The sequence below is a fragment of the Myiozetetes cayanensis genome, unplaced genomic scaffold (assembly GCF_022539395.1).
Source record: "Myiozetetes cayanensis isolate MyiCay16 unplaced genomic scaffold, myiCay2020 scf1, whole genome shotgun sequence".
Classification (NCBI taxonomy): Eukaryota; Metazoa; Chordata; class Aves; order Passeriformes; family Tyrannidae; genus Myiozetetes; species Myiozetetes cayanensis.
Window position 1 is genome coordinate 148,940,796 of NW_026086604.1, and position 17,091 is coordinate 148,957,886.

At 53.3% G+C, this 17,091-nt stretch overlaps 2 protein-coding genes across 3 annotated transcripts in view; both read right to left on the reverse strand.

Annotated features, from left to right (window-relative positions):
* Window positions 1–1,053, reverse strand: part of GJC2 (gap junction protein gamma 2) — a 30,642-nt gene extending 29,589 nt beyond the window's left edge. Inside the window, exon 1 of the mRNA XM_050309889.1 lies at window positions 913–1,053. The gene's annotated coding sequence lies outside the window, so the exon portion shown is untranslated. The remainder of the gene's footprint in view (window positions 1–912) is intronic.
* Window positions 1,054–7,095: 6,042 nt separating this feature from the next.
* Window positions 7,096–16,917, reverse strand: GUK1 (guanylate kinase 1). 2 transcript variants are annotated; one of them, XM_050309988.1, is made up of 8 exons: window positions 16,850–16,917; window positions 12,370–12,483; window positions 11,608–11,649; window positions 10,766–10,862; window positions 8,949–9,087; window positions 8,064–8,148; window positions 7,696–7,781; window positions 7,096–7,270 (listed from the first exon to the last, which is right to left on the reverse strand). In XM_050309988.1, exons 1-8 carry the CDS (start codon window positions 16,890–16,892, stop codon window positions 7,235–7,237), a joined length of 642 nt encoding a protein of 213 aa, XP_050165945.1. In that variant the 5' UTR covers window positions 16,893–16,917; the 3' UTR covers window positions 7,096–7,234. The 2 variants fall into 2 exon arrangements, with proteins under 2 accessions (XP_050165945.1, XP_050165953.1); XM_050309996.1 differs by lacking the exon at window positions 16,850–16,917 and adding an exon at window positions 14,118–14,274.
* Between the last annotated feature and the right edge of the window lie 174 nt (window positions 16,918–17,091).

Sequence of the window (17,091 nt, forward strand, 5' to 3'; positions counted from 1 at the left end):
AAGTGGGTTTCTGCTCTCCAGCTGCTTTAGGGAAGGAATGAGCTGGGAAACAGCCTGGCTGTCCGTGCAGGGGGGGGGGATGTGTTCCCAGAAGGAATCTTCAAGAGGAAATCAGCTCATAGGATGCTCCAGGGACAGAGGAAGAGGAGGAGGGAGAAGGGAGACATCACCACTGCACTTGCTCCTGCAGCTGCTGCTGCCCTTGATGTGCTCATGAGCCCAAATCCCAGGATTTTGAGCAGATTTTGGGACAAGGAAAACAAACCCCCTCACCAGAAACCATGCAGGGAGATGCTGTTTCCCAGCTGGAAAACAACCTTAAATATGCTCCTAAAAAAAAAAAATCTCAGCCCTGCTTTGTGTCAGACCCAGAGCAAAAGCCTCATCCAGCCTTGCTTAAAACAGTCCCAAGGAAAATCCTGGCTCTAAATTTTCAGGAGTTGCCCAGACCCCTAAGAAGAGCCGGGTTTCTGTAGCTAAAGCTCATATTTAATGTAAAAGGTTCTGTATAAAAAGAAATAAGATCATTTCCACAGCTCTTCATGTTGACATTTTACATGATATCTGAAAAATGTGATATCTAAAATATATGACATCTAAAAAAAATGACACCTAAAAATATATCTAAAAAAGGTATCTTAAAAATTATATCTAAAAATATATCTCATAATATTATATCTAAAAATATACTATATATACAACATAATACATATGCAATATAATATATATGTAATATAATATATATGCAATAAAATATATATACAATATAATATACACACAGTATATACAAGGATCAATGAAAGAGCAACAAGGCCCCCCCAGGACGAGGAGCAGAGCATCCTTTTGCTCCCAAATCCCCAATTTCTCCCACCCAGTGCCACCCCCCGGGGGGAAGGATAATTCCAACCATACCTTTCCCAGCCAGGAAAAAAAAAGGTGCCTCTGGGCTGAGGGTCTTCACCACATAACCAGAGACCTCCGTGGGGGAAAAGCCCTGCAGCAGGACCAGCAGAGCCCTGCAACAAAGCCAAGGAGGAGGCGATTATTCCCGGGAATCTCTCTGCCAGGCACAATACGGCAGCGTTTCAGTGTCCTGCTCAATGGCACCATTGTCCCCTCCCCGCCCCGGGGCTGCGGCTCCTGCGTGTGGTGGCACAAGGGCGAAGCTTCTGCTCCTCTGAGAGCTTCCTCCTGCCCCTGGAGAGGAGCAGGGGGCTTCGTTTTCCCTTGATTTTCCTCCCAGGGCAGGAGGGATCCCGGTTTTCCCTCGCCAACGCCGCTGCGGTGTTGGCCGGTGTGAGGTTCCTCCAAGAGGGGAAGGAGGTGGGATCTTTGATCAAATCCATCAGGGGTACAAAGGTGGTGGGAGGACTGGGCTGAGAAGGGCTGTTAACAGTTCCCAGCAGTATTTTGTTGGGATCCTTCCAGGGGCTTTGCATCTGGAAGCTGCACCCAGGGGAGGAGCACACTGAGGAGCTGGAGAAGGGCTGGAGGTGTCCACTGAGATCACAGGATCATGGAATGCTTTGGGTTGGATGGAACCTCAAAGCTCATCTCATTCCAACCCCCTGCCACGGGCAGGGACACCTTCCACCAGCCCAGGTTGCTCCAAGCCCCGTCCAACCTGGCCTTGGACACTTCCAGGGATCCAGGGGCAGCCACAGCTTCTCTGGGCTGGAGGGAGGATGAGCCGGGTCTGGTCAGGCTGGTGATGAGCAGGGAGCCCTTTCTGATAAACACAATTATTAAATGGGAAGGTGGCAAGAAAACCAAACCAAAATGTTCTCAGGGGCCCCCAGGGCCTGTCTGCAGCAGCCAAGGAGGTGGGAAGGCACAAGGGAAAATCCTGCCTGTCTCTGGAAACACCAGGAGCTACTGCAAGAAGACTGATGACACTTTTCTTTCCCTATAGGACAAGAGGGATGAGGTTGGATTTCAGCAATAAATCCACCACAGGAACAGGAATGGCACCATGGGAGGGCCTATGGGTGCATGAAACACGGAGTATTAAATAAAAATTGTATCTATAAAGGCAGATTAAATGCTGGGGTGTTGTTTGCTCCCTCCAGTCCACATCCAGGAGGCATCACAGCACCACCCCCGTGCCCAAAGCAAGGGATGCAGCTCGAGAATCCTGCTCTTCCCACCAGGAAATATGATAAGCCACCCTTTTTTTTTCCCCTCATCCTGTTCCCAGCATACCCAAATCAGCACATTGCTGGTGTAACTGGGGGGGAATGGAAAAATTTTTTGAGGAGTTTTTCCCCCATCACCTCCCTGCTGGCTTTGCACTGGGGAGCCAGGGACATCCCCGTGGCTGGGTTGCCACCACACAGGCACTTCACATTCCATCAAGACTTCCTTGGCACGAACAGGAGCAGCAACCCCCGATCCTTCAGGGAATATCTGCAAATTAATGCTGGGCTGAGGACGTGGCCACTGTGGGGGGGACAATCACCCTGTCCTTCCCTGTGCCCATTGGACCCGGCTCCAGGGGTCTTATCCATTCCAATGAATCATTAAAGTAATCCCCTCTCTGTGGAAATTAATACATTTAATGTGTTTTCCAAGCTCCACCTGGATACTGGAATTTCGCCTTTCCTGCCTCCCTTCTTTGTATCCCCTTTGTGCATCTCCGGAGACGGGGACAGTAAAACCCGGAAAAACATCCTGTTGCTCCCTCTTTCCCTGGACAGAGAGAAAAATCAGGCACCAGGAGGGGGGCTGGGGGGTGGATGCATCCCTGGTTTCACAAGCATCCGGTTGTTCCAGCCGGTGTGCGGTGGCAACTGGCACAATGGGAATTGCAGATGGCTCCCGGTATTTACAGGGCTGGAGTCATGTCCGGGACAAGCTGCTGTTGTCGGGAGAAGCTGAGGCAGTGCTGGATTCCCGCAGTTTGGGGTGGATAACCCCGGAGCAGCGCGTGGGTGCCAGCGCTGGGCCGTGCGTGTCGCAACCCCGCGGAGCCGGCCGGGATTATGGATCGGCGTCCCGCGCTCTCCAGGGATGACACAGTTGCACGTCCAGTCGATGTGGCTGACCCAAATACAGGGCTGGCACAGCCTGGTCCGGCTGCCAGGGCGGCTCTGATCCTCGTGGAGCGCCCTACAAGCGCCCTGGAGCACCCAGGACATCGGGGTTCTCCCCAGCACCCCGTGCCGGAGGGGAAACCCCGTCTTTCCACACAACGACCTTCCCAGCAGTGAGGCCATCAGGGAAAAGCCCTCTTGGATGAGGGGTGCTGGAACGGAGGTGTTTGGATCAGGGATATCCCCCGGGAGGGTTGCTGGGACCCACCTGTTGTCGGTGCTGGGCGGTGTCTCAGGGCGAGGTGGCAGCAGCTGGCACGTGGATGTCACCTCCCTGTCCTGGGGGAGAGCACAGAGGGCGTCAGGACACCCAGGCACGGCCTGGGCTGAGCTGGGAGAACCCACAAGGATCAGGGAGTCCAACCCCCAGCCCTGCACAGGCCCAGCCCCAAGAGTCACACCCTGTGTGCCAGAGGATCATCCAAAGGCTCCCGGAGCTCTGGCACGGATCACACCACCCGGCACAAGACCCATCCCAGGTGCAGTCCCCTCAGAAACCCCCACCCCCCAATCCACCATGGCTGGATTCCTCGTCTTGGGAAAGCTGTTCCAAGCCCACCTCCCTCTGCTCCCAGAGGTTCCATCGCTCCTCATCCCACCCTGGGATGATGCCAGAGGATTTTTGCAACTGTGTCTGATCAGGGAGCACCAGCAGGTCTCACCCTGTGGCTCCACTGCAGCCCCAGGGAGAGGGATGGCACCCCAGATTCCCTGGATTAAACCTCTCAGCTCCTGCTTGAGGCCACACAGGCGCCAGAGGATTCCCTAGAAGACGCTTCCATCAGAGTGGACGGAGCAAAAAAATCGTGTTTTTTGCCAAAAGAGGTGGGAATTTGTACCCTTGGACTCGGGGCCGGACAGCACCAACCCCACTCAGAGCTGAACACCTTTCTCCAGGAATTCTTTCCCCCAGGAAATCCTAGCCCAGCACTCAGATCGCCGCAGGCACAGCCCTACCCGTGCCACACCCTCCCTGAGCACCCCCACGAGCACATCCCACCACACTCCCACGCCCGGGATGCTCCCAGAGGGAGCTCTGCCGGCTCTCTCCGGGCTCTGACGGACAGGCAGGAGGATCAGGGTTACTCCTGCTCCCTTTTTTCCCCTCGTTGCTCATTTTTCCACGCCGGCTGCCCAATTATTTCCCAGGCTGGCTCTGCCTCGCGGTGCCTTTCTGCAGTGGCATGGAAGGGAGCCTGGGAATCAGAGATGCCAAGAAAAACCACGGCAAGGACAAGGCTCTGGACCGTGGGCTCCTCAGGGTGGGCTAATTTGGGCTGCTTGGAGCTGTCCTGGAGTGTGGCTCCAGCTTTTCCTGGCTTTCCCCGGGAGGGTTTGGGCTTTAGGGACTGGCTGCCCCTTGGGCATCCCCACACAACATCCTTCCCAGCAGGGTCTGGGTGCGTCTGCACCCCACATTCCTTCCCTGAAGGGGAGGAATTGCCAAAGAGCTTGGATGGGTGGGGAAAAATGATAAAAAAAATCAGGGGGAGAGGAGCAGTTCCTACCCCAAAAGTGGTGTCAGCCCAGATTCAGCAAAAACCCACAAGGCAATGACTGCAAAGCAACAGCTTTGAAGCAGAAGTGCCACAGGGGGTTGTCCTTTTTTTTTGGCGTCGGCTCCAAGTGAACCCCAGCCCATCCAGGGAGAGCTCCCAGGGCAGGTTTTATCCCAGCTTCTCCCCCATGTGGCTCCTCATACCACTGCCACATCTCCCAAAGCATCTCAGAGCTGAAAAGAGCTGAAGTCTGTCCAGTTTTATCCCTGTCTGATGGAACAGTTACATAAAATCCCTTTTCCTGACGTTTCTGGAAGCAACCCCAGAGTGGGGCCTGTTCCTTTACCTGGGTGTGCCCTGAGATGGGAGCAGCACCTTCCAGCCTGGAAGATCTCCTGGGTGGGAGAAAGGGTCTTCCAGGAGGAGCATCTTAAAAATCACAGACAACCCCTGGGCAGGGAGGCTCCTGATCCCTCAATCCCAGCTCCACATGGAGCACCAGGAGCAGTTGTGGAGGACCCAGAGTTCAGGAACTGCCACAGCTGCCCAGCGTGGTCCTTGGGATGTGGGACTGGAACACCCCGAGGAGCCAGTACCAAAAACATGGATCCACAAAGGTATTTATGGTTGCAAATGCACTTCATAAGATAAACCCTCATTTTTTCAGGATGTAGGAATTATTTCAACAAGTGCCTTCGCCCACCCAGTTTTGGGACCTGATGCCCCTCCTGAACCCCAAACCTGGAGAGGGGCACTGCCAGCACCCGAAATGAGTCCCTGGGGTGCCCCCCAGCTGTGCCACCTGCTTGGTGACCAGCCTGGCTCCACCACCCGCTCCCAATCCCTCCACTGCCCATCCCCATCCCGACGGCCATCCCGTCACCTCCCATTAGCCCCGGCCATCCAGGCGTTCCCTGCTCGGCTCCATCACGCACAGCAGCCAAAGCAGCTCACCCACAACAGGCCAGGTTATTCCAGACTTCCCTCTCTTTCCCACAGGGAAGGGGAACACGAGGGATCCGAACGACTCGTCCTGTTCCCATTTTCCAAGCGCTGCCACATGGCCGGAGCGCCATCCCCGTTTCCCGGGTACCACTCACCTCTCCCGCTGGGATGCGAGCAGGCTGGGCTGGAGGTGCTGGCAGGAGGGGTCAGCAGGCAGGGAATGGGCATTTCCATGTGCTGCCGGCGCCGCAGGTCCCACGGGATGGCCGGAGCCACCGGACTGAGCCCAGCGCCGCGTCCTGCACCTCCGGCTCTGCTGCTCCGCGACTCCGATCCCCGATCCCGGCGCTTTCCCGCTGTCACATCTGCCATCTAGAGGGGACCTTTTCCCATTGCAAACGTGCCCCTCAAATTGTAACGAAATCCCATGGTTCAGGAGTGACAAATAATCTCAGTCCATCGCTTGATGGCGCAGGAAAAACCGGGACACAGAGATTGACACCCCTGAATCCACGCGGGGTTTTCCTGCTTGTTTTACCCCGAGTTAGAACCAAGCAGCAGGAATCCCACGAGAGGAAGGAATCTTTCTAGGAAATCTAGGGAAGATGTATTTGAAACAGCCCAAGAGAGGTAAATGGTCAAAATAACCCTCAAATCACACTAGTGAGGGGCTAAAAGGGTGGCTGAGGGTCGCCATTCCCTGTGTCCTGTCCCTCCATGCCTTGTCCCCAGTCCCTCTCCAGCTCTCCTGGAGCCCCTTTAGGCCCTGCAAAGGGCTCTCAGGTCTCCCTGGATCTGAACCCCCCCAGCTCTCCCAGCCTGAATCCACAATCTTCACCCTCTGTGAAGAACCAATCCCTCCAAGGACCCTCAGGATTTCACCTGCTGGAGGGACCAAAGAGCTCAGAATTTCACAGACTATCCTGAGTTTGGAGGGACCCACAAGGATCAAAGCCCAACCCCTCGTCCTACACAGGACAACCCCAGAAATCCCACCATGAGTTCCATGAAAGCATCGACATCAAGGCTGAGGAAAACTCGGGAAGTGAAGTGGAAGCTCTCCAGGTCTCAAAGCAAAGACCAAGCACAGGACAATGGCTGGATACAACGGATTCCTCCAGGAAAAGGGATTTATTGCTGCCCTCAAGCACATCAGCCCACAAGGCTGCACAACCTGGGAGGGAAATCTTTCTGTCCCCAACTTGTAGGTATAAGAGCATCCAAAAATCTACCTGCACCCAAACTCAAGTAGAACAACACATGAATTCCAAGGCTGCTGCTGGGATAGCAGAGAAGCTCACAGGATTTTTCCCCCAGAAAAAAAAAAAAGCAGCAGTGAGTTGATGATAAAATAGCTCCCCTTCACGGAGTGGCATCAGCTGGCACAACATGTCCCTCCCCAAACACCACATCCCAAGCCCCGTGCCAGGGATGCAGGTGCCCAAAATGCTCCTCCACGGCCTTCCAGAAGGGCTCTGCCCTTTGGCAGCTTCCAAAGGATCCGGAGGTGCAAACCTGGGGGAGCACGTGCGGTGAGGAGGAACACAAGCACCACCAGGTTTCCTTTTCTTTCCTTTTAATATAAACATCCTAGGGAAATCTGGGAGGAGGAGCAGCCTAAAGGGAATGTCTCTTGGAATAAAACATGCTTTGGGAATGATGTGCAAAATTGAAGTGTCCAAGCAGGGTCAGCTCAGCTCAGGACTTCCTGGATTCTTGGGTCTTCTTGATTTCCTGCAAGGAGAGCAGGAAAATGACTGAGAATCTGCCACTTTTTGGGAAAAACTCCTGGTTTCAGAGCTCTGGAGGTCAGGAACGACCACCAGCTCAGATCAGAGGACTGAGCCCAGAGTTCACCTTCAAGGACAAGGCAAGTTTGACTTGGAGGCTCCAAAAACAGGAATCCTCTTCTATTCCACCCAGGGATGTATCTTTTATTTTCTCCCTAACCCAGGACTGTGCTGGATTCATTTCCCACTTTCAGGCCATAGATCCATGATCACTAATCCATGATCTCTGCATGATCTGACATCCCTCAAACCAGACCAAGTGTGGGATGAGGTGACATTCCTGGGGCTGCCTGAGGACAGACCCTCACCTGCTCAGCCCAGGGGTGACACCTGCCCGGGAATGAGGCTGGAAAAGCTCCAAGGACTCACCTCCAGCAGCACTTCCTTCAACTCAGAATAGGCTTTTTCTAGATCATCATTAATAATGACCAGGTCAAACAGCCCAGGCTCTTTACCTGGGGAAGGTAAGACAAGGAAAAGAGTTAGAGGAGGATGTTTCTTCCCTGGGTCACCTCTTGTGCTCAACCCAAAGTCCTGTGGCATTTTAAAGTTATTTGGTAATATCATTTCAGCCACTGCTCTGCCAACCACCCAGAGGGAGCTGCAGTGGGCAAGGCATCAAGTGCTTCCATCAGAGTTGGCTCTGGAGAGCATAAATCAGATATTCCTGCAAAAAACAGCTCCTGAATCACCGAGGCATCATCCCCTCTCCATCACACACCACTCCAAGGACTTACTGAGCTCCAGGTCCACACGGGCTGCAGTCAAACGCTTCAGTAAACTCTCCTCTGTCTCAGTCTTTCGGTCTCGTAGCCTTTTTTCCTAAACACGGTGAAAAATGTATTAAGAAAATAAATGTTCTGAAAGCTGCAGGCAGAAATCCCCACCCACCCCCTCAGGCCAGGGCTGTCTGTGACCACGGGCACGTGAGAATACCCTGCACCCTCATTTACAGCCCAGTGCAAACCAGGGGCCAAACTGGGCTCAGCATCTCCTACCTGGAGCTCGGGGTCCCAGGGTTTGGGTTTTTTTTTTAACTCCCTCTTATTTATTTATTTTTCCAGGTACTGCTGGAAATGAAATCTCTCTGCTGGGCTCTGGCCATGTGGTGCTGTTGGCTTCCTCCTCCTCAAGCTCAACGAGAACCAGAGACTGCCTGATGTACTGAGAGCAAGAGGGGAGAGTCAGGGGTTGTGTTCACGTGTCCTCACCCCTCTCTGAACCACGACAGCGACTCCACCTCTGCAGAGCCCCACTGCAACCACTTGTACGGGGGTAAGACCAGAGGGGTGCAGAATTTACAGCACAGAAAACCCTTCTCTCCCCAGCATTGAAGCCCAACTGAAGGACTGGGATGGAGTCCATCACCCAGCACAGGCAAACACACCGAGGTGTGGGGAACACGTGGGAGGGACTCAAGAAACCAGAGCACAGGAAGGTTATTTCTCCCCGAGAGCCAGGGGCTGAGGAGCTGAACTGCGTGCTTGGGAACGTCCTCCCCGCCTATTCCAGGGCCCTGAGAACACAGGGGTGGATGAAGGAGGGGTAAGACCCCCCCCCATCTGCAGAGCAAGAGCTGATTACCTCTAACTGCCTAACGGCAAAGCAAGGCGGGCGCTCACCAAGATGTCAATGGACGGCGGCTGCACCGAGATGTAGATGGGGTTCAGGTCGGTCTTCTTGATGTTCTTCACGCCCTGGATGTCGATGTCAAGGACACAGATCTGGTTCTGGGCCTGCACAGCCTGCACAGCACCTTTACTGGGGACACAGCACACGGGGGAGGGGTCAGTGTGTGCACTGGGGGATTGGTGTGTCCCCCTCTGGCAGTGGGGGAACCTCACAGGACTGCCCTGGGCCCAAACTGGGGCTCTGCTCTTGCTAAATAGTTTCTCCAAATGTCCTCTGGGTCCCTGGGGTGGAGCAGACACCTGCTGTCTCCTGTTAGAAGCTGGCAAAGCCATGCTGGAAGGGATGGAGATGCCTCATGTGTGACTGTCCCATGAGCAGCACGATTCAGGTACCGTCCATAAAGCTCCTGCTGTGACAAAACTCCACCCCCCAGTGGGAAGGTCCCTGCCCGTGCCTGGGAGTTGGAACTAGATGGTCTTTCAAGATCCTTTCCAACCCAAACCATTCTGTGACAAGCACAGAATCAACTTTCAGCAAAGAGCAAAGCCACTGAGAGCTTCCCTTCTCCAGAGATCCCCTGACTCCTGTACCCAACACGTTCTCCCGAGGGATGGTCACAGATGCTCCATCCGAGTCACAGGATGCACTTGATGGCTCACTTCATTTTTCAGTGGTGGGTTCTCATATGTCCTTAAAGACAATCTTTCTTCCTCAACGTGGGGGAGTTGCCTGCAGCTTGTTCCTGAACTCCTACAGCTCTCCCTGGAAATGCAGCAACACCAACCCGCTCCTGGTGCGCCCGAAGTACCTGGACTGCAAATCCAGAGGTTTTGCTGCCTTGCCCAGATCCCAGCACCGACCCTTACCCACCACAAACATCCCCAAAATGGCTTGGTTTGCTGTATCCCCAGGTACCAAGTGACTCCCACCACAAAGAGCAGCAGCTCTCAGAGCCCTGAGGAAGAGAATCCACACCTGCACTCTGATTTCAGCCTCTGATTGGAGGCAGCTTCCAAGAAATCCTGGTTTCTGTGGGCAGGATTCGGTGATTCAGTGCTATCCCACACACGGGGCTCTAAAATTAGGCAACTGATTTTCTGTTATTTGTCATTATTCACTGATGAGATTTAAGGAGCAGAAAGGACTTGGTGAAAACTCCAGCTCTTTTGACAAACATCTCTCCATTTTATCCCACATCGGATTAGAAACATCCTCAGGGACTTGGAGAGAAAACACAGGCACAGAGAGATCCTGTATTTGTTTCATTTGCACGCTGGTCTTTATTGCTTCTCTGGCAAACCATCCTCACAGGGAAGAATTTACCCTCAGAAGGAAACTTTGCCATCTCCAGAAAAATCCTCAAAAAGGCACGTTCAGTTCTTCAGGAAACATTAAGTTTTCTTGAAAAGCATTTCAGGCAAATTTCTTTAATCCACAAAATATTTTAACCTCCTTCCTCAGCAGGTCCTTTCCTAACAGCACCACAGTTTTCCCATAATAATTATATAAGATGTCTGACTCCTAATTAACATTCCAGCCTCATGCTGGATTGATCACCAGCTCCAATGCCCAGGGCAAAGCTATTTTAGAACCCACCCAACTCTTTTTAAGCCCAGCCAGGGGTACATGGATCCCTGTGGAATTCATAATCAGACACTTCAGCAGAGTGGGATGTAACAGCCAGCACAGTCTTGGCTTCTGCTCCCAAATCCATGGAATCCCAGGATGGTTTGGGTTGGAAGGGGGCTTAAATAATCTAATTGCATCTAACTGCAACCCTTGCCATGGGCAGGGACAGCTGACATACCTTGTCCCGTACATGTTCCCAGAGAACTCGGCGTGCTCGATGAACTCCCCGGCATCGATTTCCTTCTGCATCTCCTCTCTGGTCACAAAGTGATAATCTGGAGAGGGAAAACCAGGAAAAATAGCCAGGAATTAAGAGTTTTGAAGGTAAAGTTCATGGTCAAAATGACACCTGTGGGAGCCTCAGGGGACAAGACACTTAAAATGTGTTTTGGACAGCGCTGGGAGACTGCAGAGATCTCCTTCCTAATTATTGGACACAGCATTCCCTCTCCACACCAGTTGTCCAGACACCTCTTCCAAACATTCTGTGTGGCCAGAAATGCTGCTGTATTCCCTTTTCCATCCCCTTTCCCCTTCCTGGTGCAGTGGGAACCTCTTCCCACTCTTGCCCACAGGTATGGAACACGTTATGGCAGGGCTGGCAAGGCCCTTCCTTTGAAAACATTTGTAATTAAAAACCAGAACGGGATGAGAGGGAGGGAGATAAAAGAGAACATCAAAACCAAACGGACTAAAAAGGAATGTTTCTCTATCTTTGGTTAAAATTCCTCCCTTTCATTTCAGAGTGGAAACTGCCCCTTGGAAATTAAGTACAAACCTCGTTTTGGTTCTCTCTTAAATATGCAAATGAACAAGGAAACAGCTGGGGACAAGCTGTTAACAAAGATTAAAACACCTCATTAAGCAGCTGCACTTCCCAAAGCACTGGACATTTGGGGCATCTCCCCTGAAACTTTGGAAAACCAAAGGTCACTCAGGTCAGAGCAGGGTGTCTGAACTGAAACCTCGGGGGGTTATTGGGAGGCTCCAAGGAGACAGAGCCGACTGCAGGACACTCACCTTTGCCATTCACCTCCCCAGGTCTTGGCTGCCTTGTGGTATCTGCAGGGGGAAAAGAAAACAACCTTGGAAATTCTGTACATCACCCAAGCATCAAGGAAATGCCAAGGTCTAAGTGTGCCCCTGGATCTTTGGGGGGAAAAAAAATCTCTACCAGGAGAAAACCTGGGAGAAAACAATAAGATTTAGTTTGGAGCGAGAAGAGAGACTCAGCTGGATCAAGAGCACAGGATGAAGCACACAAAAAGAAAGATAATAAATTTTAAGTCTTTTCACCTCCCATCCCATTTAATTTTTTAACATCCAGTGTTTGCTCTCTCGTGGTGGAGTGAATCTAAATGTCAGTGCAAGGATTTCACTTGCAGGATCCGAAGTGCTGGGACATTAAAACACATTTTTGGTAACGAATAATTTGGCAGAGCTCCAGGGAAAAAAAACAAGTGAGTTTTTGAAGGAGAAATTTGGGGGAATTTTGTTACTTTCAGTGTCAGGAATCACTCAGAAGAATCTTGTCACCTGTCAGAGCTGTGTTTAGAGATGTGGGGAATGCCCAGACCTGGAAAGGGTGCTATTCCAGACCAATCAGACTTGCCACTCAAAATCAGCAGCAAAAGGCATCCCAATTTACTCACAGCATCCCAAAGAGCCCCCAGACAGACTGGGACATAGGGCAAGCCATGGAAAACCATTATCTGGGGCACAAATAGAGCCACAGCCCTGAATTGCTCCACTGCCTTTCCCTGGGAACACAGGGGTACTCACGGGAGACGCTGAAGCCGAAGATGTTCTCGTAATCTTTGAACAATTTCTTTAACAAAGTGCTTTTCCCTGCACCTGAAGGGCCACTCAGAACCACTGGCCTCGGTCCCTGCATGACTGGGGAGAGACAGAAAAACACGTGTCTGGTTGGAAACAGCCACGAAAACACAGGTGTGGATCCCCAGGGGTGCTCAGCTCCTCAGAACAGCACCAGTTCTGTAGCCTTGGAGAGAAGATTCTGCAGGAAAATCAGAAATGATGAGGAATCCCAAGCCTAGAGTTGATACAAAGTACTGGGAGTGCAGGATCTTCCCCATGGATTGAGGTAAACCCATAGGAATAACCCAAAGGAGGAGGAAACTGGGCTCCAGCTGCCACTAAACTGGGATAATTCAAGCCAGCCCAGTCCCACTGGTGTTTTTATGTTCCTGCCTCTCTGGGGAGGAAGAAAGGTTAATTATCAAGATTAATAATATTTTCATAAAGAATAAATACAAATAAAGAAGAAAATGCTCTGTGAGAGGGAAGGGGGTACCACTGGGGACCCTCATCCATCAGCAGCCTCCAAGGCAGAGCTAACACATCAGACAAGCCAGTTCTGTCCTTCCTATCTAAAAAAATTCCTTCTTCAGGCAGTAAAATCCCTGGAAAAGCAGTTTTTTGAACCTCCTGGGCTGGGTGTGGTCTAGGGGGGCAACCAGGCAAGGGGCAGATAACACCTTTCCATTTTAAATTAGCTCATAGCAATGTCAGCCTGACCTTCCAGCTCACTTTTTAACCAGCCTTAAGCCAAGTGCTGTCTCACCAAAGCAGCTAATCCAGCCTGGCTGCCTCCCTGACCCCGGCCTGGACGTGTCCTTATCCCTAAATCCCTCCAGCAGGCAGCACAACAGCCAGGGAATGACACAACTGGTCCCTCTGTCCCCTGAGGACACTTGTCTGACCCAAGTTTAGCCAAGCCTGGGGGATTCAGAGTCTAAGCAGGTGCCCAGGGCAGCAGCGTGGGTGGTTAAACATCCACAGGCAATGATTATCCATGAGGAAATTCCTCCTTGTTTGTTGGGGTTTTGGCTTGGTGTTTTCCAGGTGCTGCAGCCCCGGAGATCCATCAGGATCAAACCTTCTCCAGGGATCCCAGAGGACCAGTCCCATCAGTGCTGGATGAAGCTCCATCATCCAAAAAACACCAGTTCAAGGAAGCCCTTTTGGGGACCTTCTCAGCATTCCCTTAATCCCTGAATTTTGGTCATTTGGGGACCTTCTCAGCATTCCCTTAACCCCTGAATTTTGGTGACTTCCAAATATCACAGGTTTTGCCTAAATATTCAATACCAGAAAAGGAAAAAGGAGCCCGCAGCGAGGAAGCAGAGGATCCCTGAGGAGTTATCCAAAGCCTTTCCCTCTCTTCTGCCCCTCACAGTTCCTCTCTTCCACACCAAGAAATCAGGTGAGCCCTAAGCATTCCTTGGAAAAGGCTCCACAAGAGCCTGTCCAGGTGTTCCACAGCCTCCCCTCCAAGGTGATCCAGCTGTGCCAACACAAACTGTTCCAGATGCACAATTCCCAGTCCTGGATCCCAGCTAGAGGGAACAGAGATTTCCTCTCCCTCCACCCTCAAAATTTCACCTGCCCTGGAGCAGGCACGGATAGAAATTCAAAGCTGCCCAAAGCACTTCCAATCATTTCCTTCAACCCCCAGCAGGGAAGGGATGGGAGGGATGGGCTGGGAGCACATTCCAAGGCATCCTTACCTTTTCCTTTTGCTCCCTTCCAGCCAAGGAACTCAGCGCAGCCCCCGGGAGCAGAGACAAGCTCAGGACACGGAGCTGGGCTATTTGTGAGCTCCTAAAGCCTTAATTAACGAGCTGCAATTTTAAGATGGCCAATGGGAGCCACCCACTGGGCTTTAATCTTCCCTCGTGGATCCTCCCCCGCTCTCTGCTCTCCCACCTGGCCAAGCTGCATCCAACACCCCCAAAAAGGCTGAGGGGGGCTGGCCTGGGATTATGGGAAACAGGAAAACTGTAACCTCAGAGTCACCAACATAAAGGGACAAGGATTTCACCTGCACACAGTTTGTGCTGGAAGGGACCTTAAAGCTCATCTCATCCCACCCCCTGCCGTGGGCAGGGACACCTTTCTCTACCCCAGGTTGCTCCAAGCCCCATCCAAGCTGTCCTTTGGCACTTCCAGGCACTTCCTCCTGCAGGCAGTGCAGCTCCTCTGGCCCAAATCCACACGTGGCTGTCGCCTCCAGACACTGCTTCACCTCAGGGCAAGGACCACGAAGGCACCAGGGGAACTCCTCCCCTGGCCCACAGATCCAAATCACATCCCAGCACTTCCATACTGGGATCCACTCCTCGACCTCACTCCCTCTTTTTTCCCCTCTAAAAGTACTTATAACTGAGAAAAGACACCTGGGTGTGATCACTTCTCATTTCCTTGGAAAACGGGCTAAAAATAAACCAAGGGACTTGCAGGTGCTTCCTCTTGCCTCCCTCACAGATCCCTTGTCTTCTGCTGGAATCTGCAGAGGGAAACACGCCTTAACTGAGAGGGAACAAAAGCCATTCCCACTCCCAGGTGACGGGCCTGGGAATTTCATACAATCCTGGGATGGTTTGGGTCGGAAGGGACCTTAAATGACATCTCATTCCACCCCCCTGCCGTGGGCAGGGACAACTTCCAATAGCCCAGGTTGCTCCAAACCTCATCCAACCTGGCCTGGAACACTTCCAGGGATGGGGCAGCCACAGCTTCCCAGGGCAAATCCACTGCTAAGGAAGAGCCACTGAGCACAGGGATGGCCCTGCCCTCTTCCCCTGGTCCCCCAGCTCTGCCACAGCAGCTCCTCCCCCCACAGCCCTCAAACCCCACAAGTAAAGCACCAAAAAAGGCCCAAGTTCTGATGGATACGGGGCTTTTTCTACCTCCTGTTTGGTTTGCAGCCCAGGAACGCATCCATGCATCCCACTTCCAAGCCATCTGCAGCAGGAACATCACAAGGATGGATTTATTTTGAGCAGAACGCTTGGAGTTTGGTTTTTTTTTTATCCTTTGCTCAGATTTTGGCATTTTCAGAGCAGCCAATCTGCAACTACCCCAGCACTGAGAGTCTCCCAAAAATGGCTTTGGATCCATCCCAACCCACCAAAACCACCAGGGAGCTGATCAGCCAGAGAACAGCACGGCTAATTAATTATTTAATTAATACGTGGGGAGGTCTCACACCTGAGACTGAGGACAAATGGCCTTGTGACCCCTCTGGGCTGCAAAAAGATGAGGTAGTCCCTAAAACAAGGAATGTTTCCTGGTCTGCTCCTGCCTGCTGAACTCGCCCTGGATTTTACCTGGGAGCCAGCAACACAACCAGGAAAGCAAAGGACAGACATCACAAGAGCTAAGATAATTAATGCTGATTAGCAGAGAGGCTTTGCAGGGAAGGCAAAGCCCCCTTTTACAAAGAAGAAAAGAAGATTAAAGCAGTTTCCCTGGAGCCTTGAGAAAGGTCTCCTGGATTAGGATTATAAACCTGCTCCCTATTTTTAGCCAGGTTCCTTGAAAAGCTGCCACTCCCACCTGCCTAAAATTTGGGATTGTTTCCCGAGAGACAGAGAGATCTGCCCTGGCAGACAGGGCACTGAAACGGGAGCAGGGAGGTTGATCCCTCCCAGCCTTACCCATGCTGTGATTCCAGGAGGAGCATCCCACTGCAGCAGGGAGCTGGCAGAACACTCAGGCACCTTTTAGCCGGGGGGGGATAACGGGGCACGGGCAGGACCCTGAGGGGCTCAGCATCCCCAGGGATGGGGGATCAGACCCCTGATCCAGGAGATCCTGAGGCAGGATCGGCACCACATCACCCCGGGGCCCCCCAGCACAGGGACCCTCTGAGGGACTGAAGACCCCCATGAGAAGCCCAGCACTCCATCGCAGGCTGGGACCCCCCAGCCAGGGCTTCCTGAGGGGCTGAGCACCCCAGAACCGGCCAGGACCCCCTGAGGGGCTGAGCACCCCAAGACCCCTCAGCCCAGGGGTGCCACAAGGGGCTGAGCACCCCAGGACCAGTTGTGTCCCCTCAGCCTGAGGCCCTTGCGAGGGGCTGAGCATCCCGGGGCCCTTCATTCCAGGACCCCCCTGAGGGGCTGAGCATCCCGGGGCCCCTCATTCCAGGACCCCCACGAGGGGCTGAGCACTCCAGGACCCCTCATTCCAAGGTCCATAGGAGGGGCAGAGCACCCTGAGCCCCTTGGGCGCAGAACCCCCGTGAGGGGCTGAGCACCCAGGGGTGGTCTCGCCCCCTCAGAAAAAGGTCCCCGTGAGGGGCTGAGCATCCTTGGGGGCCGCCTGCGCCCCCTCAGCCCGAGGCCCCTCGTGAGGCACTGAGCTGCCATGACGCCCTCCGAGCAGGCTCCCCGGGAGGGTCTCGGCTCCCTGGGGCCGGCCGTGCCCCCTCAGCCCGGTTCCCGTCCCCGCTCACCCGCCCGGGCGATTCCCGCCCCGCGAATCCGCCCGTGGATCATGAGGGGATGGGGGGCGGGCGGGCGATCCCGGCAGCACCCGCGCGAGCGCAGGCGCCCCCGCCCCGTGACGTCAGCGCGGGGGCGGGACCGAGCGGAGCGCGCGGCGGCGGGACGGACCAAGGGCGAGCGCGGGCGGGGGGTTGGGGTGAGCGGGGATGGGGCTGAACCAGGAGGAGATGGGGTGGGGGAAAAATGGGGG